Source organism: Geospiza fortis, unplaced genomic scaffold (assembly GCF_000277835.1).
Source record: "Geospiza fortis unplaced genomic scaffold, GeoFor_1.0 scaffold44, whole genome shotgun sequence".
Taxonomy (NCBI): domain Eukaryota; kingdom Metazoa; phylum Chordata; class Aves; order Passeriformes; family Thraupidae; genus Geospiza; species Geospiza fortis.
In genome coordinates, this window is record NW_005054404.1 from 1,984,281 (window position 1) to 2,007,164 (window position 22,884).

Here is a 22,884-nt window from a genome sequence, read left to right on the forward strand (position 1 = left end):
AGTCAAGTTTGGCTAAAGATCTTTACAACAACCAGAGAGTCTTTGAAAGAGGAGAAGCAAAATTTTGTTTTCAATGAAGCAATTTTCTCTATTTGACTTTACACTTTAGTAGCAACTGCTGATTTTTACTCTGTAGACTTTTGGAGCACATGATATCATTACACAATAAAGTTTTGGTGACCATGTCTCTCCAGATGAATTTTATTTCTCTCATGGTTTCTCTGAAAGGCATGGGTGCATGTGTGTGTATTCGTGCACACACACACACACACACACACACACACACACACACGCTTTATTTAGCTTAGGATAAATGTGTGTCTGTCTGTTTGTGTATGTGTGAGCAGACACACATTTGTATGCATGTGTGTTACACCCACTTCACTTTGCAGGTTTCGGTTTACAGGACCTCTGGTGGACGATCAGTCTGTCTGGAAGAAAAGTACGCCCACAAATATCACATGGAACTAGCTGGGCTTGGGCACTGGTCCAGGCAGCCTCATTTAGAGCATCAAGATCATAGAAACCTTTGGCTGGAAAATGAGAAAAAGAAAGTATCAGCTTTCATTCTGGAGACCCACATTCAACTCTTTATGGAAAATATTTTCAGGAAATACCTGTTGACTGAGCCTTTCAGTTTAACCAAACCATATTGCTTTTGCAAATGAAAAAGAAAAGAAAGAAGCAAAAGAGTAAAAAGTATATTAAAAAGGCTGGTTTTCTGTCCCAAGGGTTGAATTAAATTAACTTCAAACTGAATAATTTTGTATTGTATGAGAGTACAGAGAAAACATCATGCTGTGTGTTATGATCTGCATTCTCAGCTAATTATTAACATCTTTGCATATGTCCTATTATCAGCAAATTCACTTTTTGGCTTTGCTTCAAGCTCTGTTTAACAAGCATGTGTTATCTGACCATGGCTATGGGTGGGAGCATATCATACTTGAGAATATGCTCTTTGTACTGCTCTGGACAAGGCGCCCAATTTTCTTCCTGTTAGAGTCTATGTAAGTTATACTAAAAACTGAAGTAAATCTTAGATAAGCCTAAAACCTTACGGAGAAAAACTACAGTACTTTAAAGCCACAACTTCCTGTGAAGTCATTGCAGTGATGCATCTATTGTCATCTAAACACTAATCCAGCCCTACCCTCAGTTATTTTCCACTGCGGGAAGAATGACTGCTCTGAAAAGTCAGAAGCATTCTTCAAACACTTAGATGTGTTTTCAAGATTTAATTTGGGTAAAAAAAAATATTGCTTACTTTCATCTTGAAATGGACTTTCCTTTTGAAATGGATTTTCACATAGTGTTGTTTCAAACTGATTTGCAAAAAGGCCAGGCAGGTTGCTTAATACCTGGATTTAGATCTTAAGGATTTTCATTTGAAGTGCATGCAGAAAAAAGTCTACAAAGTCTACATGGCTCAAATTAAAGACGTATTTGCTTCACCCTTCTTATTTGGTATGACAATATAGAAAAAGATTTTAAAATCTGGTTTTTTTCTTTGAACTGTTAGCAGTGGACAATTTTTGAAAGAAAAGGATTTTTGCATTTAAAAATATTCCATGGTTTCTGTCATTGGCACATGATAGAGCTCTTCATTAAAGGCCCATACAATTTTAATATGAATCATATCCAATGGTTCACATAACCACAATAAGCCTTAGATCTCTTAATATGCCTGTTCCTAATGTTCTTTTTGTTAGAAGAGCAACCAAGTAGTGTTTCTTTTCTTGGCTGAGACAAATATCCCCTCTGCTTACAGGAAATGAATGTGTATTTTCTGTACTTTGGAAAGTTTATGGAATATTAAAAAAAAAAGAGGACAGGGAGAAAGAGAAATGACTTTCTCCTTGCAGGCATGTGTTAGGCATTCCGCAAACAAAACACTGTGTAATGAGGGCAGTGGTTGTCTTCCTGTGACACTTGAGTTTTCAGAAAAAGATTTATGTAAGTTATAAAAAGTTTTATGTAAGTAGTTAATATTTCTGAGCTTTTTTTGAACATTGTCTATTTCATTCAACAACAGGGGTAATCCCTCCCCCCTGAGCTGAGAAACTGTGAGGCATGCAGTACATGCATGTGGTCTGAAGGTCAGTTACAGCATTTACCACATGATCAAGAGTAAGGCTTATGGAAAAAGAACAACACTGAGATTATTTTCTCAAGGCCAGGAATATGAGGCAGCTGCAGGGGGAACAACAGTTTTAGCTCAAGCTACAGAACTGATCAGGCTTGCATCAGCAGGCATTTAGGGACAGATGCTGGAAGCAGGTCAGTATCCCCAGAGGAACCGTGGGCACACACCTCACAGGAGATTGGAGGCGCCTGTGATATGACTCATTGAGTAAATGAGACAACTTTCTGATTCATATCTTTGAGCCTTCTGCTAGATTGTTTTCTCAAAGAGTGGTTGTCTTTCTGCTTTCACTCCTTCAAAATAAGAATAGTGTATTTCAAAATAACCTGATTTGCCTTTCTGCATCCCCCTCTTTCACATGGAATTCTCATTTTCTCCATCTGTTTTACCACACAATGTGTAATAATTAAAAAGTGCTTAACATCTTAAAAGGCAAATACAATGAAGATGTCTTTTGAACACATCTTTTACTGCAGATTCAAGTATGCCACTTGGCATCTGTTAACCAAGTTCCGATTTTATATTACTTCAAATTTGATTATTATTTTGAACATCTGGTTAGTGTTCTCAGTGATCCTGCTCTCTTCTGCATGTCTTCTGAGGACATATTTCTTTGTACTGCTGTAAACTGATCTAGTGTATGACTCTTTCACAAGTGAGTTGTAGGAGACTTTGTCTACTTTTCCAGACATTTTGGGAAGCTGAGGGAAATTGTGGGGAATGTAAAAAAAAGTGTGTGTGAATTAAATGCCTGTGAGGAAGTGGTCCAAACTTGGCCCAAAGTAGCTCAGACCAGCTGGCAGGGCCAGGGAAAGCATCCAGTAAGAAAGGTGAAATAGCTTTATGTGGGAATGGGAAGTCCTGGGAAGAGCTTCCAGGCAAAGCATGGATAGGAATTCCTTTACATCCTAGAGTGAACATACGACCCTCAGATACATATGACAGCCCATCTGTGGGGATGCTGGGGATCATCAGAAGAAGTGGAATCTTAGGAAACAGAACCCACAGCACAAACATGTAAAATTGGCAAAAATTAATTGTTTATTTTGTACTACATATATATTTTTCTCCACTGTGTTTATATTACAGTGTCTCACAATGAAAGCTTCTCAGACTTGTAAATAAAAAGGGATCAATATGGGCTGTTGGCTGTAGAAGAATCTGGCTGAAGTATCTACACCTATGTTGCCTGAGGGTATTTTATTTTAATGATTCTGTGTCATGTCTGCACGTTATTCTTGGATGTTTTTGCTTGTTTTAAGACATGTCTGTGTTAAAAGAAGTCAAAAAGTAGTAGTGTAGCTGTGAAGCAGGTTGCTAACCTATTTGTGTTTTGATTCAGAACACATTGGCACATAGAGGGGAATGTCCCAAGAGCCATGTTCCATAGATAATGACTACTTTTACTTTCAAGACTTTAATATAAGGTTTCCTTCTGTGAAGCAGAAGGAAAGCTTAAAACAAGATCTTGACAGTAAACTGGAGAACAAAGTACTTGCAAACTGTTTACCTATTGCTTTAAAATATTTTTTTAATTCCTCACACTTTTTTGCTCATCTCTCTTAATTTAGTCTGTGGCTTACCTTGCACAGTTCTAACTTCAGGTTTTTTGGGTTCTGGCCTTCTCAAGGACTTGGGGAGTTTTTCATTCTCCTGGTGCCATTTTTTCAGGCATTGTGGCTCATGTATACTAATAGATTTTGTTCCATACTCACGGCCACATACGTAGCAAATCACTGTTGGTGGCCGTCTTATCACTTTTGCCTGCAAATAACAACCATGAAGAAGAATAAATATTGTTTTCAATATTCATTTTGAATCAGAATGAATTTGTATGAAAGCAATCATGTAGATAATGAATGTGTTATCTGTGAAATCTGTGTAACTGTTTTTTTCAGTCTGGTTTTGTTGGGAATCAGTCCTGAGGCTTGTAAGAGATACTGCCTCATTAAGTGGGCACCTGGAACAGGCAGGTTTCTTCTGCAGATGCTGGCATGACTAATGTGTGTGACTAATCTATACTTAGCTGTGTTAAGTTTCCTCTCTTTTATTTTCATACCTACAAGTTCATGAAAATGCTGTCTTCACATGCAGAAACAACACCTCTGCTTCATCAGGTTGCAATGCAACATCCATCTTAAATGGTTGAAGCCATTTTTTACTTACCAAGCAGACATAAAACGGAAAGCAGCAACAGAAGCTTCATCAGCTGAACTCTTGATGTCTAGTACAATAACAGAAAGACTCTATCTTCTACCAGAACACAGCTCAAAGCGCTGTGTCCAGCCTTAGTATCTCTCTTGAGCAGGACAGTGAGGGCAGCTCTCCCAAGAAATTATTGTGGTTCTTTACCTCACTTTTGACACAGATTAGTTATCTGGTGGAATTCTTGGCCTTCAAAGATTAAAACCAAGCCAGGATATTTCAGGATGAGGGGCAAAAAAGAAACTGCTGTTTGTTTATCCCAAAGGCTTTAGTGTGAACTTTGCCAGTGACTGCAGTAAGGGCAGAACTGGACTCTAAGCAAGTCATTGTTTCCACACTGAAGATCTGCTTTTGTTCTCAAAGGAAAACAGCCCAACAACAGAAGAAAAAGATTCCTCAACTCCAAACCTCACAAAGACATAATCTAAGGCTGAAAAATGTATAATTACTGTGGTATTGCAGATTATGGACTCAGCTGTGTCCTTAGGCGCGTCTTGGGCTAGGCGTGGTGTCAGTACCAGCCGTGCTCAGGGAGTAGGATAAAAACATGCTGCAGAGGAGAACTCTGAGGTACACAGATGGGTCTCACAACTGCCAGCACTTCCTACACTTCTGACTGCAGAATACCAGTAAGAGATGAGCTATTCCCTGCCCTCCTCAAGTTAGACAGACAGCCATGCCAGACCAAACACAGGAAACCTTTCTCACTCAAACAAGAGTGGTGGGAGTTTAATTTTTTCCTCTGCTGCTGTGTAAGACAAAGCATAACCTGTTCCCGTATTTATGACTCTTTCTGTCAGCCCATCAATGTGTTCACGAAATTCTGGGCAGCTCTTCTTGTATTTATGTTACAGTCTGAAAATGTCATTAGTGAACAATCTGCATAAGATTGCCTTCCTGTATCACACATGTAATCTCACTTACATGAAAGAAATACTACTCTATAAAGTGTATTTTTTCTGGGAAAAGTTGGACTTCATCTGGAAAGTTCTCACAATGTCTTGAAACATAACATCCAAAGATGGGCTCTCCAAGGACATTTTCATCCTCTTGACTTACAAATGGAATTTCCTTGCTATCTTTGATAACACAGTATTTTATATAAGCATATTTTCTAATATATATAAAAATACAGCCTTCTCCTATTTTTAGATGAATATAGCAACAGCTATTTTAAAAACATATTGTAACTTTTCATGAACAAATTTCAGTTACTTCTTTACTTCAAGTTGTGAGCTAGAACTCGTCTGATTTTAAAGTAAGACTCTGGGTCCAGATACAAAGTCTTCTGGAGACACTATACGTTTATTTGTAGGCTCTGGAGAGCTTTAGATAAGGAAACTACAATCTAAACTCCTGAGGTCAAAGAACTCTTTTTAGCGTGCATGCCTGCTGTGGGTATGGTTATACTATTTTATAAATGGTTTCTTAAAAAATGCTGGGTGTAAAATCATTGGGAACACACTTTCCCCATGAGTTCTCATTAGCTGGGTTCCTGCCATTCATTTAAATAGTTACTTATTGGCTACAAACTAGGAAAGAGCAATTTGACTTAGATTCAGATTGTAGGGACTCTTCTATGGTAACAGAATAAGAAAAAGAAATCCTAGTGCAAATGCAGAAATCTTTTCAAGTAGAAATGTCTGTCTTTTGCAATTTCCACAATTAAAAATGGTACAGAATCAACAGGAGAAAGCAGAATTAATTGAAAGAAATAATATCACTCTTAGAATAGAATTATTTTTATTCCAGAAAAATACTGAGATTGACCCATCACCACACATACAATTGTATATACAAATTTTTCTCTGCACACATGTTTAAAACCTGAAAGAGATTAGCCTAACAATTGGTAGTAACAGATTTTTCTTTTTTTAACTGTGGAATCCAAGATATGATAAGCTTTACTTGGAATTTCTACAGCTGATGATATTTACCCTTCATTTCTTTTTGTTTTCAGTGTGTCTATCCCAAATGTAACATCTGGAAGCCTGCAGTTTGAAACTAAACTATTTTTGGAAACACCACAATTTTCCAACCCAAACTACTCACAGCCCAGTGGCAGGGCTGTCTGTTCACTGCTTTGTTTTTAACTTTCAAAAAGGGTTGTAGGGAAGGTCTGTTCCTGAGGATATGTGTTATTATAAAAATACCTACAAATACCTAACGGTGTAGTTAGGCTTTCCTCTGGTGTCTCACTATTTTCTTTTTTACTCCAAGACTGCTAAGTATGTCTGCGTGACTATGAATGAAGTTATTTAGTTCAGAGGGCTATGCAACTATGTATTTTCAATAGACCTGACATTACTTAAGGTTAGCCCCAGGCTGCTGTTATGGTGTTACATGAGGTCAAATCCTTCCATACTGCACAAAGCTTTTTATTTCTTCTTAAGTACACACAATAAGACTGAATCCCAAACTTCCCTACATAAATATTTATCATCCAGGACTGCACACACCTCTTCCCTTCTTATTTGTTTAATTATCCATTTATTTTAATGGGAAGAGGGGGGGCATCCTGCTCTGGGATGGAGCTCTTGTCATAGACTTGAACTGCCCATGGATTAGAGGCTCAGGAAAAGAATGGTGCAAGCACTTAGCAGCAGCAGTCTATTGTATGAAAGCAACCCTTTCCACACATTCTTCTCAGCCAAGTAAAAGACATTTTGCATAAGGATCACGGACAAGGTATATGGTTCTCATGACTATCCAAAGCTGCACTTCACAGCCCACAACAGCACTCATGTTAGGATCATATGCCTTGAAAAGCAAGGTAATTCTGCAAGATTATGCATACAATTAAAAATATTACTCCACTGGAAGCATGGAATATCCCATTTTCCTCCTGATGTGCTTTTTTTTAAATTGAATACATCAGTACAACGAATAGTGCATCCATGTACAAGCAAAGGAAGGACACAGTCATTCCCAATGATAATACTCAGTAAGCTTCATTCAAACCATCCTTTCACTGTCCATTCTCATCTAACTTTCTATATTCGCAAATTTATTTGTCAGTATTCTCTAGGAAGGTATTCAAAACCACTGCAATGAGGCAAAAAAAGCTCATCATTGACTTTCCAACTTCATTAGAATTATACTGCGCCTGAAGAAGCCTTCCCTTTACCAAGATGCTACATAGCTTTAGGCTAGAGCAAAATACAACATCAAAGCTCTTGCTACACAAATTTTCAAGACTTACACTGTGTTAAAATGCATTATAATTCAGCAAAGGAATATCAGTGAAATCTTTTTAGGTAGTTAACCAGATAAGAAGGAAACAGCAGATGGCAGCACCATCTAATAGGCTTTTAAGATCAGAGTTATCTATTGTCAAAAACCCCATAACTCATATACACACAGCAAGTTATTGGTGCTCACTCACACATATCACATATTTTTGTCTATGAAACAATAGAACAGAGACTCTGTTTTAGTGCAAGTCTGAGTTTCAGTAGCTGCAGACACCACTTCCATTGTTTGGGGTATTACAGCAGAATCCAAAGCAGAATTTCTGAGCTGATGTGACCCTTGAAAGTCTCTAAGCAAAAGCTGTTATTCTACACAGCCAGACATGATTAACTCAGATGTGTTCATTGATTCTGAGGGCGAGGACAGGTACTGGAAGAGATAGCTAACTGAGGCTGTTCAGTCTCCCTCTCTAAAGACATTTAATGCAGAACTGAGCAAGAGTTTGTCAGTAATGATACTGGCCTAGTTGATGCCACACTTGCTGAAGGGGAGAGAACTCCAGAGCATACAGGCGGAGGCATACAGGGAGAAGTGCTTGCAGTTGTAAAGTTAAAAAGCACTTTACATGGTATACCACTAAATCAGTCAGAACTTTATTTTGAAAATGAGGAAAATCCAGGTTTTTCATTTAGGGAACCTTTCACTGCATAAATTTATTTAACAATAGCACTAATTCTCTTAAATACATAAGAGCTGGGTGGTTTTTTCCAGTTATTGCTTTCCTCTGATGTTCTGCTGAATCAGGACTTTAAGCAAGTACTTAAATAATTCACTGTCACAGTGAGTAAGTCTGTTAGATGAGACAGGGACTGCCCCAAATGCTTTCCAGCCAGGACCAGAACAGTAGCCATTTCACTCCACCACTAGTGAAGCACTATTTTTTAACAGTATTAATAAGCAGCTGAGTAGCTGGTAGGGTGAGCAAAATGAAAACCATATGCTGGAAAAAGAGGAAGACTTTAGTGGAGACACAGACCTTGTCCCTGTTCATAATTAATCGGCAGTTATTCCATAAGCCTAATGCTTTTCCACACCCTTCAATGAGTGTTTTCCACACCTTTCAAAATGTTCAACTGGAAATGAAGATTCTCTCACAGAGAATTTAAATCTACAGGAAAGTAGCTTCCTTTGACAGCTTCTTAAAAGTTGTCTGCAAGTCCTGAGGAAACCCTTGGATCACAGGATATTTCTTTCAATCTTCCCATCACATCTCTGGCTTTAATGCATCATTCTGTACTAAAGAATAGACCTCAAGAGATGTAAAATCCATTATCTCTTCCTGAAAGTCATTGTTAATAATAAAGTTCTTCAAAGTCAATTACAAACTGCAAGCTGTACAGCCTCATTAGTTCTGCTGCAACTGATGAACTGTAACTGCTTGAAAGTAAATGAGGAAACCTGTTGTTCACACAGAAGGAAGAACAGATTTGAACAGATTTCATTTTGGCTCTGCAGAGCTCACAGAAATAAAAAGTGGCAATAATGTTGTTGTTCAAAAAGTCAGCAGATGTGAGTGAAGAATCCACAGGGGGAGCAGATACATTGTGCAAGAGGGTAACATTTTTTACAGATCACTGTCAGTGCCAAACCACACTCTAAACTTTTTTTTTTATGGGAGCATGATTATAGAAAATTGCCCTCACCCTCTCTTTTATAATCTACAGAATTATGTGTGATAGATTAAACTCTCTGCTTCACACCCATGCCTTTCATTGAACAATCACCTTTAGAGCAATGACAGTTCTTTGGGAAAGAGCACAATGTAGTATAAACAGCATCACTTCTCCTACAACTATAAATGCAGCTGTGTAGCACTTTGAACTGCTTGTGGATAATGTAAAATTTGCTGATAAAAGCAAATTTGCCAAATATATATCAATTTTCCAAAATGTATCAATCAGTGGCCTCATATAGCATAATAAATATATTCACCAAAATATATAAATTAGTGGCCTCATATAGCATAATAAAAAAGGGACTCCTGAAGTCTTTAGTCTCATGTGAGCTAGGGTAATGCTATTATCTTAATTTTACTCAGCAGCTGGTAAACTGACATGTTACACACTTTGCCTTCTAAAGCATCTTAAGAAATGCTCTGCATAGCATTGCTTTCCTTTGGTGACTGAGAGATCTAAATTCCATTTTCGAAAGTAATGTAGGCAATCAGGATTCCAGCCCGCATTAAAAAAAAAAAAAAAAGAAAGGCCATTTAATTTGGACATTGGGCCTAAATTTAGACAAGTATCTTACAAAACTCCTGGCCAAAAGAAAGCTTGTGCAGAAACAAATGCAGAAAAAAAATCCAATTTTCCAAAACTCTGTGTAGCTTTTGGATAATGTGAATCAGCTTCTTTATTCTTGGATCCTGAATCAAATTCAGTGGAAAAAAATGTGCAGTCGTATTTATTTTGTTGTTGTTATACCCAGAACTGCTGCCTTTGAACATGAAGTCCTCAGTAAACTGATGCTGCATGCCAAGGTTAAGAATAACAGTAGAATATGAAAATCATGTTTTGAAGCGCTGGATGCTTGCAGGACAATGAAACATTGCATTTCATGTTAACTAAAGAAAAATACCTAACATCTCCTAAAACATATGACATCCAAACCTTGCCTGATCTCAGCAGAATCTCCTAGGGAACTAAATCAAGCAATGGTCCCTCTTGAGGATATAATTCTTAAACTCTCAACAGAGAACCCAACTACTCCCATTCAAAAGGAAAATCAAAATAAATAGGAATAAGTATTCCCTTATTCCCTTCCCAGTATTTCCCTTTTCTTTATCCTCTACTTAGCAGAGAAAAATTTGCAAGCAGTTAAAAGCTCCTTCTGAAGAAAAGTGATTTTAAATTTGATAGCAAGCCAATCTCCCCTGGAGTGCCAAGCATCAAGATGCATGCACATCCTTTCATACAGCACATGCTTAGCAATTTACCTGGTCTGATACAGCTGGTGCAGCCCTGCTTGTTCCTTGATGGGCCTCAGATGGATCACCACTTGCTGGGCCAGGTCCAGATCTTGGTGCTTTACCAGATTTACCAGCAGCAGTGCTTGGTAGCCTCGCACCGCTGCCACCTCCTTTGCAGCACCTTTCATGTACAGGGAGACGGTCAGGAAAAAAGGTTCGGCCACACTTTCTACAGGGCACCAGCTGGGCTTGAGCACTATAATAAGCTGCTTCATTTTCATCTTCAAGTGTATAGGAACCAGAACCAGTAAGGACCTCAGGTTTCCTGGGCTCTGGCCTTCTAAGGTGCTTCGGTAGCTGATTGTTCTCGATACGCCACTTCTCTAGGCACTTAGGTTCATGTATAGCAATAGATTGTGATCCAAATTCTCTGCCACAGATATAGCATACCTTGAAAGGAGGTCTTCTTGGTGTTTGAGACATGTCTGAAGAATTTGACTGTTGTGATATTATTGCAGTGGCTGGTCACCCTTTCTGGGATCTAGATTGCTAGATGTACTACTTTGGGAAAAATTCTGGGAAGATCTGGCACATAAGATCGTGAAACTTGCCCTAAAGGCGAGGTGTTAGAGATAATAATAGGGGCTTCTTCAGCACTTGATAGACTACTACAAGTTTTGTTCACATTGTTTTTCTTGACATATGTTTCCATGAAGAGTATCACATTTCAGGAAACTTCTCTCTCTCCTACACATAAAGAGCTTGGGAAAGTCTGGTATTCAGAATGATTCTACATCTTCTTAATCCATTTTCATGAGCCAAAATATATTAAGGACTTCAAAGCTGGAACACTGAACCTTATGGCTGCTTCAGTAGAGAAGGGGGTTCCTATGTGTTATCCTTTTGTCTTTTGTTCTACATGACCCTGAAACAAATGAAATTAGTATAAATTAATAAATGCATTCTCTCTAGTTAAGGTTACCAACCACTGGTTTTATCACAAGGCACAATTAACCTTACTAATCTGTTATATTTTTAAATAGCAGATAACATCAAATATATTCTTATCTGTAGTGATCAGCTGAACAACGTAAATCTGAAATTCTGGTCCCAGAGGATTGTAAAATCGTGAAGGACATGAAATAAGATGGGTTTGCACAAATAGAAACTGATGACATGCAAGTGGTTTGGTGTATAACCAATATGCTTTATTTTCAGTTTCTGACAGAACTGGTATTTCTGGCTGTCTTCAAAGTCGATACTTAAACATCATTTCCCCGTATCGTAAGAGACATAAGAAAAGGTCCCTCAGTAGAGAGATGTCAATGTCCAATCTACAACGGGACAGTAATAAAGGAAAGTGTTCCCAGTCAATCTATTGGTTGAAGGAGATTATTTAGCCCCTTAATTCAGCACTTGTAGTGTCTCAAACTCTGACCAGTCTTGATTGTCCTAGTACAAGAGTGTTATTAATGAAATGGAGCAGGTTTCTTAATAAGGCTTACTGAGGTGCTTTGGGGGCTAAAGTACGTGCTGGATGAGAGAGAAAGGGCACTGCATTTGTTCAGTCTCCAGATATTACTAAATATGTTTCAGTTTTTCAATGTCCAGTCTATCCCCGTAAACAGATAAATTTGTGCTTTATCCCTTAAATGTTCATTTCTTACAGTATTTTGGACTGGTCCTCCAAAAACTAGAAAATATAATTCAGACCATACACATGTACTGCAGAGGCTACTGTTTTAATTGCATGGAAAAATAAAAAAACAAACTAGCACATCACATAGATAGGTAACTGCCAAGGACAGTCTACTTTATCTGTGGTAGAAGAAATATGTGGCTGAAGTAATCTTGCCCCTACTGAATATTCCAGACTTTATCTCAATCCTTCCAAACTTGTGGGGGATTCATAATACACAAATATATCCACACTGGCTGTCTTGGTGTCTTGGTTCATTTCCTCAGCTGCAACCTGGATGTTTTTACTGCTTTTTTGCCATGTCACCATTCAAGACTCTGTTCACACTCAACAGCCTGTTCACCCTCCTCTGTCCCACCTCTAAACCCATATACTATACCCAACTGCAATGACACAGTTTTGTCATTAATTTTGAGATTATAAACTTAAACTTTGTCTGTGTTACTGAGCTTATTCTAGTCTCTTACAAATATTCTAGGGGATACCTTAAGTACAGGGGCAACAGTGAAAAAACAAGTTGTCACCAGGTTCATGTGAATAGTCATCCTTTTGCCCAGCACACAAAGATGTTTAGATTGCTGCATTGACACTGCTTGCTTAAATACTCACAAAGCTGGATATTTCTGGGACACTTGGGATACTTTCTTATTTTACAGATAATTCCTGTGAAGTTTCTATTTATTTGTAGGCAAACTGGAAAATGTGAAGACTATCAGACTCAGTCTGTGATTTGTGCTGGAACAAATCTGTGAGCAAGTATGTTGTAGTTAGCTGTTAAAAATAAAATTTTTGAGGACCATTATACTTGGCGCATTCAAAGTTAACACCTCATCCAAAACTGTATTAGATAACTGCAGTCAGCTGAAAAACACGGTAAAGTGTGTGCCTGTAGTATCCTCTCATGTCTGCAGCTATCAGGTGTATCAGGTGCACATAATATACGCTGACAGTTACAGAACTATAGCACCACAATTTTTAGTTCAGATATCAAAATAACAAGTTCAGCAGTACGTGAAATTTAAATTTGCAAACCAGTATTTAGGCTACTGTACTGCAAGGCTGTTTGAAAGACTGGGAGAGTTTCCAAGGAGGGTGGCCTGTTGGATGAATCCAAGTTGGGAAATAGCCAAGCTCTTTAGGAGGATGAAGGGAATGGAGAGCCAGGGAAACATTAAAGGGTCATGAAGGCAGGGCAGATAAGGGTTATTGGCAGGTCACAGGAAGGGAGCATCAGAAAGTTCAGTAACATTTCAGGGAACTTCTGAACTTTGCAAGGTCCTATTTATGTCCTATTTATTGATTTATGTCAAAAATAAACTTTCTCATACCTGAGAGGATTCTTAAAGCAACAGTGAACACTGAACTGCCTACCATATGAAGAATGTTAGGTGATTAATCTGTTGCCATTAGGAATGAATCAGTCAATAAAAGATGCTATAAACAATCTATTCACAATATAACCTATTGTTGGATTTCCAAGCTTGCTATTGTAAATACTTCATAAGAGAATTATGCTTCCTTGTGGGGATTACACCATTTGGTCTACATTTATTCCTGCCAAGTTCACTGTTATTATTTGGAAACTTCCTATAAATTCAGTGTGAAATGAAAAGGCATATGAGCAGTTCAAATCTTCTCTCAAGCTCAGTGGTAAAGATGTGGGAGTAAATCAGGACTGGGATTTAACAATTCAAAACATAAAACTTTCTTATGTTTTTCTTTTTAAAACGTTGCAGTATGTTTTAATAAAGCAGGAAGGTACAGTTGATCATTTCATATAGCTATGGGAAAACATTTCTCTCCTCTGCAATTCCAATGAGGACAACACTTAAAAACAATTTCATGAACTGCAGTGACGTCACTTACAACTATCGGAGAAATTCAATGTAATTAAAAGCAAATTAAATACTATGTCTAGTTTAGAATCAGGATAAGAGTTTCAGTCTAATCAAAATGGAGCAGAATGACGAGAGCACAAGCAGCTCAATACCTCTATCTTTTTCTTGTCCAGAAGTGGGAATGGGAACTCTTGCACACAGTTTTTGAACTTCACCTTATCAATTACAACAATAACATTATTGCAACCATAACATAATTAACCACGCCAGAAATTAAAACAACATCATTATTAACAATGCTTCACTTCTGCTGCCTTCTCTTCGCCTCCCTCTGTGATTCAACCTATAGAAGTGGAAACTTTTTCCCTGAAACAGCCTTCGTTATGTCTTGTTTCATGTCAGTGTTGGAACTTGGAAGCAAAGTTGACACATACGTTTCCTATTTCCTGTATGCAGCCCATTTCTGAAGAGCGACCCTCTCTGGTTTTCATCTCTCTTGATTCTCTCATGTAAACAATTCCTCAAAAACCATTATAAAGTCATTTTATAAGGCTGGATTCCTTGACTGAATTGAAAAAAACATTCTCATGTTAGCTGGGGGATTAAACTGGCTGTTTCCAATGAATCCGCAACACTACTGCTTTTGACTTAGCTAGAATTCCACACGGAGACCTCCCAGCTGTAACAAAAACAGAGTTTACCTTATGGAAGAACACATTGCATGAAGCTTCCTACTACCAGGACATAACCACGCTTATTCAACGGACAAAATACTGGAACAGCTGTGAGAATTTGGGGATTCTGTTTTTGTACAGTTTATGGATGCTGACTGGTATCACAGCCTTTCCACGTGTAGCTGTATCAGACTGCAAACTCTGTTTAATCTATATGGCTGGTTTAGTGTCACTATTCTAATCTGTTAGCACAGATAAACACAGAGCTTTCAAGCTTATAAGTCAAAAGTGCCCCAAGAACCTCTTAGACATATTTGACTCCATCTAAAAGCAGAGACAATTAAAAAAAAATCCCCTTGGACATGCTTGGCTTCATCTAAAAGCAGAGACAACTTCCAGGAAGACCATAAGCAGGCAAAGTAAGCAGTGGGAACCAAATACTTTGCTATTTTTTTTTTAAGTGCTTGATAAAGCTAAGAAGGATTTATATGGCGTACTTGCTTCAGGTAACAGTGGCTTAAATCCAGGAGGCTCTTTGGAGAGGTCATCTATAATTGTAGAATGCTTACAAAAATCAGGACTCCCATAACAGAGTTATAAGAATGTATGCATAGGTTGATCTGCTTGAGGGAGAGGATGAAAGGCTACACAGACACATAAATAAAGAGGAAAACATATGGGTTCAAAATGGTGGCAAACACAAAAGCCTGGCAGAAGCTCAGCTACAGATAGATTGTCAGCGCCAAAAAAAGAATATACTAATTTTAGCTTGCGGAATGGAACTGGTTCATCCATTATCTTGGATTCAAAAACACTTGGTTGTGTGTACCCTTGTTTATGTAAAACCCCACTTCACTCTGAGCTTTCCCTTTGTTTTCCCTTTGCTCAATACTACACTCAGTGTTGTATACTTATTCTGCCTGTCCACCATGCAGTGCTTGGAACCAAAGCTTTCTGTTTGTGACACCACTTTGTTATGTGGGTCATTTAATAAGGGTAATTTATGTACATTGGATTAAATTCACAAGTATCCTAAAAGAAAAGATTTTACTTTTAATATCTAACTGTACTGTTATATAAATTGGAAGTGTCTCATATAGCTTTAAGTGAGAAGCAACAAGCAAAAGCTTCTTGTACAAGGGCACCCAGAGATCCTGGTTTTTCAGTTTGGGCTGGATTCTGTAAACAGACAAAGGAGAAAACTCAGTGTAAGAGGATATAAGATATAGAGATTAAATAAGTGATCTGCCAAGCATAACACAGCAAGTCTGAAAAATAAGAAAATTAAATTTAGATTTTCTAGCACCTCAATACTGAATCAGTCCTGTCACAGGATTTTCTAAGGCTGATCGCTAACTCTACAGTCAAGATAAAAAGTAAGTCTTTTTTCTCCACTTTCATGGGTTCTCTTTATATTTACATATAAAAAGAGGTGTCAGAAAGGACAAAATGACACCATCTGTTGAGTGCCAGAAAGCATTGCTTCAGGCTCTTTCCAAATAAAATGTTTTCTATGAGGCTTCCCATTATTCTTTAAGGGAAAGCAAACGAAATTTAACCAGCATCTCAAGCTTTATTTTTTCTTGTGTTAATGTTTTATATTGCTCAATTATAAATCATTTTAGAAATCCGTTAAGACAAAGTACTCAAACATAAGCTGGACAAAAATATTGGACAACTTGTAATATCTTACTCTTGGATCTGTTTTTCACTACAAGATAAAAGGAAAAAAACATTTTTATGTTTCCAACAACATTTTTAGCAAATTAACCACATATTAAAAACCTCACATTTTTCCAGTTCAGCACTACATTCTCTCCGCAGTTTCTGGCCGAAGGAATCTCCTTTGGTTAGTCCTAGAGACTAATAATTTTCTTTCAGTCATGTGAAAAGAATAATCTATTATTTTATGGAAATAAATACCAAAGTTTACTATGTCAACATGATTCATCTTTTCACAGCTGAGCATGATCCATGTCTTTATGCATCCTCCTCTTCCAAGAAACCACCTGCAAGCTCCAAACGTACAAATATTGGCATATACCTCACTTCCATCAACTTCAAGACTTTGTAACACCTAAGATCACAGCAGCCTGGCTTAAATGTCTCAGGAGCAATGCACACTCAGAAACATCCCAGTGTGCAGCTTGTTCTAGCAGAGGATCAGGTGCACATACACCTCTTCTCCCCTGCGATCTGCAGCCAAACAGTGGTGGTTATGCCTTTGTCTAAAGTGGATGCAGCCAGACAGGAGGACAGGACAAGAATACTCAAAACCAAACAGGCCAAGTTAAAAAGCCATTGTGATCTGACATTTGCAAACAGGCTAGAACTGTCTGGGAATCTTCTAGTGAACATTTTCCCCACTGTTTAAAGTGTTGGTTAGAAAAAACTGGAAGTTTCCTCAAAGATGTATCCTTACACAGGAGATGTATTACTTACACAGGAGAGAAATTGTGGGTGTCTCTGAGCCTGTGTCTGCATGTGTGTGCAAAGGTTCACTACAATATAAGGAAAAATACATATCCCAGAGGTTTCTATACAGCTCTTATAGAGAACTATTTAAGGTGTTCTTTGTAATGAGACAATCAACTTAGTCAATGCTTTTCACAACTTTCCTCTGACCAATGAAATGACCAGATCCTTCTTTGAATCTGATTACCTTTCTACCTAAAACCTACCTTTATGGATCACACGTCCCTGGTATCAACAGTAGCCAGTGTATACCTGGCATTTAAGAAGATCCTATATACAATTATGCAGTAATTAGTTCTACTTAATTAGTTCTATGTAAGTTTGTGACTGTGTTACCAGAGAAAGCTGGAATCTGCTTCTAGAGACCCATGTTATTTCATGTTATTATGTCCTCTGCCAAATGTAAGAAATAATTCCTTTGATTTGAATGAGATCCTAACATTATGTGAAGAAATTATGACTGCAACTAGTTAAAATACATGGGAAAAAATGAAATATTTTTAGTGAAAAAGGGTAATTTTTTAGACTTTTAACATTCAAAAAACTTTAAAAACTCGTAATTCAGTAACACGATTCTCTCACATCTCAGATATCCTTCAGGCTCTACAGTGTTCTTGGTTTTTGTATTTTGCTTAGTGATGCAATACGACTGAGGGTGAGGGTAAAATTGACCTTTGTTTTACTCACAATTATTTAATGCATTCATCTCATATTGTAAAGGAATAACATTACTGCCTCCACACTTATTCTTGTGCAAAAATCAGCAGATGTATTCCCAGTGTGGGTGACAATAGGGATACTTACATATAACATTCTGAATCATCTTCAGTTACTAGCATATATCTGTGATATTTACCCTGCAAATCCTAGATAAGAGATATGCATCAAATAATGGATAATAATGGGTATGTTAACTCTAACAGCACAGAAGTATGAGTGAAAGCAGACACTGAAGTATGCTTACACAGCTCAAGGTAAGCAACCTCTGCTTTCCAGCTCAATTATCTTTGGTCGGCATTTCCATTTCTGAAACTCACATGCACAGAATCAGGGTTTTTTCCCCCAGGGATCTGGATGATAACTATGCAATTATTTCAATACAGTAGGGTCATCCTTAGGGAGAAAAAATGGTGGATGGATAAATACATATTCAGTTATGAGTCTGAAAAAAAAAGAAGCCAAGAATGTCAGCTTGTACAAACTGACACAAGGCAGTGGAAGTCAAAAGAAGGATGACACTGCACATGTGCTGAGAGCCTCTCCCTGGAAGTGTGAAGTGATTCACTGACGGAAATACATTTTTCCCAATAATCTGCAGCAATACAGTTACATTATATAGGATAAACTAATCTAAAGTGGTAGATGTTCTTTTCTTTTACAGTGTAAATCAATCTTAATAGACTGATTTTTCTGAATAGGAGAAAAACTGTTTCTGCTGATAAACGATTCCATAACTAAGGTTTTTGGTACTTTTGTTATGAACAGGATACTCAGATAGACAATCTGATTATCATGGAAATTACTGAACTCAGCAAGATGGGCCAGCTACTAAAATATGAAAACTAAATGAGCAGAGAGCCACAAGAGCAGAAGAGAAGCTGAGGGAATCTAGAGCAGCAGATGAAATTATCTTAAGTGGAAAATGTCTAGAAAAGCAAAACTCTGGACATTTGAATTATTTTGTGAAAAGCTGGAAAACCTAACAAGACATTATTAAATACTCATTGTTGCATGAATAATGCAGCACATCCTAATTCTATGCAGAACACTCATGATGCAGTAACACAAAAAAGAAAGGGCTGCCCACTAAATCTGTTACGGAAAACAGTGTGGTAGGAGGGCTGTCAAAATATTCATCATGTCCATCAAGAGCCTTATCAGCACTATAGCACTCATTCTGAAGGTTCTTGCTTGTAAAAAACCTTAAAAGCATCATTCTTCTACATTACTGTTTTTCTCCTCCAGATTAAACCAACAATGATTTACAACTGGTGTGAGAGGACATGATGGATAAAGGTCATCATGTTTTACCTGGTACCCCTGGGTCATGATGATTATGTAACTTGTCATGTTTAATGAGCATCTTTTTCTCACTTTGTATTTGAAGCATTGGTCCATATTGTCCTGTTTTCTGTCTTATAATTCTTTACGATTAAGTTCCATGTGCCAACAAAAATACACATGGAAGTACAAGCCTGAAATATCCCCAGAGGTGGCTTAGAAAGAGATACGTCTGAGCTCCCTACTGTGTAGCCATAATTTCACCTGTTTATAAGCCAGTGCCTTCTATTAGAGGTCAATATCCTACAGAGATAGAAAAGGTAAGTTTTAGTAGAATATATTAATTTGTAATGAAGGAAATGGTATTAGTTTGTAACTTGGGAGATCAATTCTGTTATACTACCTTAGGAACAAATTTTGCAGTAAGCTTTAAGATAAACCACTTGGAGAGCAAAGTTTTCCGTTTCTGTGGTGCTTTCCAAACAAAACAAAACAAAGCAAAACAAAATGGCTTTTTTACTAAACCTTTTCATTATTGTTATGTACCACATATTTTCTAGAAACAGAACTGAGATAATTTGTTATAAAGGGCAATCGGTAATGATGTGCCAGGTAGGACTGCCTTTTACAGAGAGTACCATTTCTGCCTTTCAATGTCCACATTGTTAGCATGACTATCGCAATTGTATTGTCCTGCCCCTTAAAACACACACATGAATGACTAGTGGGGAACCAAAAAGTCAGAACATCTGACCTGGTAAATGTTCACGCACCATTTTTTCCAGGCCGGGCAAACCTCTGCAGAAACAAATTCCAGAGAACAAATGCATTATCCTCACAGTAAGTACCAATACAAGTGAATGTATTACCAGCTAGCTGGTCTAAGGGCACAAAGTCACACAAATCTCTGTTGATTGATCTTTCTGCTTATTTACAACTGGGGCCCTGACCTCTGCAGGAATCTCACCATCTGGTACTCAGGGGAAAGCACTGTTTTCGTTGGATGAGGACAGGACACAGGACTGCATTATTTAAACCCTGACTGAGGCTCAGGCCAGGCGTGCTGTCAGTACCATCTTCACAGGGAAATCAGGTGAAAACCAGCAAAACTGGGTTGTGAGCTCAGAAGACCCTGGGCCTGCTGGCCAGGCAGAAGAGCGGCCTGGACTTCAGGAGAGAAGCAAAGGCACGGTTCCTCCTCACCCAACCAATCTTCCACCGCCCTGCCCAAAAAGAAGAGTTCACGGGCTTATTCAGATCGAAGGCTCCCGAGACCGTGGATGGCACCTAATTTTCCATGTCCTCCTAGACACCTATTACCTCCGCGGGGATCACAATTCCCTCATGTGCCCTAAGGCTGGGTGTCTGTGCTGCTGCAGCACCTGGCCCTGCGTGCCCGCTCCGCAGGGAGGGAGGCGGGGCGGGCGGGAAGGCGCTCGACTGTCAGTCACTGCGCGGGCGGCCTCGCCCGCGGCCCACTGGGCGCTGACGGGGGCGCGGGGAGGCGCTGGGGCCGTCTTTTCATGGCGGGCTGATGGGAGCGCCTGCTCAGCTGAGCACCGGGCAGTGATCTGTGGGGAGTGACTCCGGTCAGGCTCTGCATCCTTGCACAGGGACCCCTCTCTCAATCCCTTTCCCCTCTTGCCTGGGCGAGAAGGGACACATGGCAGCATTGCGAAGTCTAGGCAGCAGAGAAGGATAAGCATGAGGAGTCCTAAATCCATCTCACACGTAGGCACTCTTCTCATTCAAAAATTTACACTTTTCGGCCAGACTGTTTTCAACACTTTTCCAAATTTAACTTTTGTAAGCTTCATATTTTCCTTGGAAGTTAATTCTTACAGAAACAATGATAAATAATTGCTACAAGAAAACACCACTGGTTCAAACATTCCCATGGTAAGTGTCCTCTGGTGGCAGTGCCAAGAGCAAGCCAGCAGGGCTGCTTTCATGCTGCCCTTTTCTGCATAACAAACTTCAGTTGTCACTTAGTGAAAACTTAAAACGCACAACGGGCGTCGTTTGTGTAGGGTCATGCCAAGAGCAAGTGTTCTGCTAAGCAACAGAGATCTACTGCAAACAAATTCTAGTACCTGTTTGAAATTTTTGGTGTGCCTGGTGTGCTGGTAAGGCAGACATGAAGCGAACCTGTCAAACAGGCTTTTACACCATGACATCCTTCAGTCAGGTGAATTCCCAGGCCTGAGACCCAAAGTTATATTTACAAAAAGCTTTCAGAGAAGTAAAATCAGGTTGTCTGATCAGAACATGTTGCATTGCACAATGTCTGTGTGCAAAGAAGGGAAGTGATAGCATGTGAGGCCTTTTGACACTGCAGCACCAGTAAGCCCAACAGTTAATTCATCTTTATGCTGTGTATGACAAAGGGTGTTCATCAAATGAGTAGCACCTGGATTAAAAGCAAATTACATTTAACCTGCACTTTGCCCTAGGGGTTAAACACAATTTGTATTGCACCAAATTTACTGTCAGCATGACACAGAACTCCCACCTTTTGACAATTAAAATGCAGACCCTCTTTTTAGCAGTATTTGCAGAATGCTTTGATGCCATAAAAAAACAAAGAAAAAATTATTTCACCTTCATCACTGATTCTATCACCCAATACTGTTAGTTTCAAGTTATTTGAGGTTACAAAACTCTGATTGTTGTATGTGACAGATAAACAAGTATGAAAGAATAATGGTGCAGTTACAAAGTCAAAATCTAGGAAGTGCTAAGATTAGAGTTACCCTTTGACTCACCAATCTAACAGAAAGTTTATAAATAGATAATAAAAGTACCTTTCCATGTTGGAGACACCTACACTGACCTATGTGTCTTCAGAAAATAAAAAATACTTTTCTCCACTATATGATTTTAGGTGGTGGCAGACAGGTAGGACTGTTGTTTCCACATGAGCTCAGATGTCAACTCAAAGGTCTGAAAATAGCAAGAGAAGTAATCTCAGTGCAAGATTTAGGAAAAAGACCCTAACATCTTGCTATTTTTTTTTTGTTTAAATTAATAAAAGTGTTTTCAGATCACTTGAAATTAGGAACAAACTAAACAATATTACTATTCCAATTTAAAAGCCCACTCCAAATCCTTAACAAAGTTCTCATCAAGGTGTTGGAATACATTTTCTGTTACAAGTACCATAAGTAAAATAGATGGATTTTTAATAAGCTACTATATATATAAAACTTGGTAATTTTTCATATAAATTTGTACCAACAATATATTGAAAATGGATGAGAAATTTCCAGCTGAATTCCTGATTGGTGTATTATGTATGTATGTAGGTATGTACGTATGCTTGTATGTGTGGAGATGTTTAGGTACTTGAAAAAGCAAAAATGGACTGAAAAAAATTTGCTATATTACATATGCCATGCATGTGGTTTAGTTTTGCAGCTAACTGGTAAAGATCTCTGTGTTACTTTAAATTAAATGGTACAAAATTGCATTTAATCTCTTTTGGTTTGTATCTTTTCCATACTCCATTATCAGCTCTTGCTGACTAGATACAATGCAAGCAAAACCCACAGGAATTACTTTTACCAGAGAAAGAGGAGCAGCAGAAATTAATTGCTCTCCCCTATGTATCTTCTTAAAGACAGACTCTATCATATGGTAGACAAGATACTCCCTAGAACCGGCTTTATTATATGAAGTAATTTACA

The 22,884-nt window shown here is 38.3% G+C and overlaps 1 protein-coding gene across 1 annotated transcript; it reads right to left on the bottom strand.

The window, feature by feature from the left end:
- Positions 1 to 381: 381 nt before the first annotated feature.
- On the bottom strand, positions 382 to 10,786 carry LOC102042915. Its single transcript, XM_031061243.1, has 4 exons — positions 10,539 to 10,786; positions 7,022 to 7,130; positions 3,730 to 3,910; positions 382 to 533 (listed from the first exon to the last, which is right to left on the bottom strand). Exons 1-4 carry the CDS (start codon positions 10,784 to 10,786, stop codon positions 382 to 384), a joined length of 690 nt encoding a protein of 229 aa, XP_030917103.1.
- Between the last annotated feature and the right edge of the window lie 12,098 nt (positions 10,787 to 22,884).

Bases quoted from the DNA above. Each gene is read 5' to 3' on its own strand.
- LOC102042915 (XM_031061243.1), bottom strand. From the start codon at position 10,786: ATGAAGCAGCTTATTATAGTGCTCAAGCCCAGCTGGTGCCCTGTAGAA. The intron at 7,131-10,538 runs GTAAATTGCTAA...ATAATCTTGCAG, and splicing joins CACCAGCTGTATCAGACCAG to AATTACCTTGCTTTTCAAGG. The intron at 534-3,729 runs GTAAGCCACAGA...CTCATTTTCCAG, and splicing joins TGAAGTTAGAACTGTGCAAG to CCAAAGGTTTCTATGATCTT.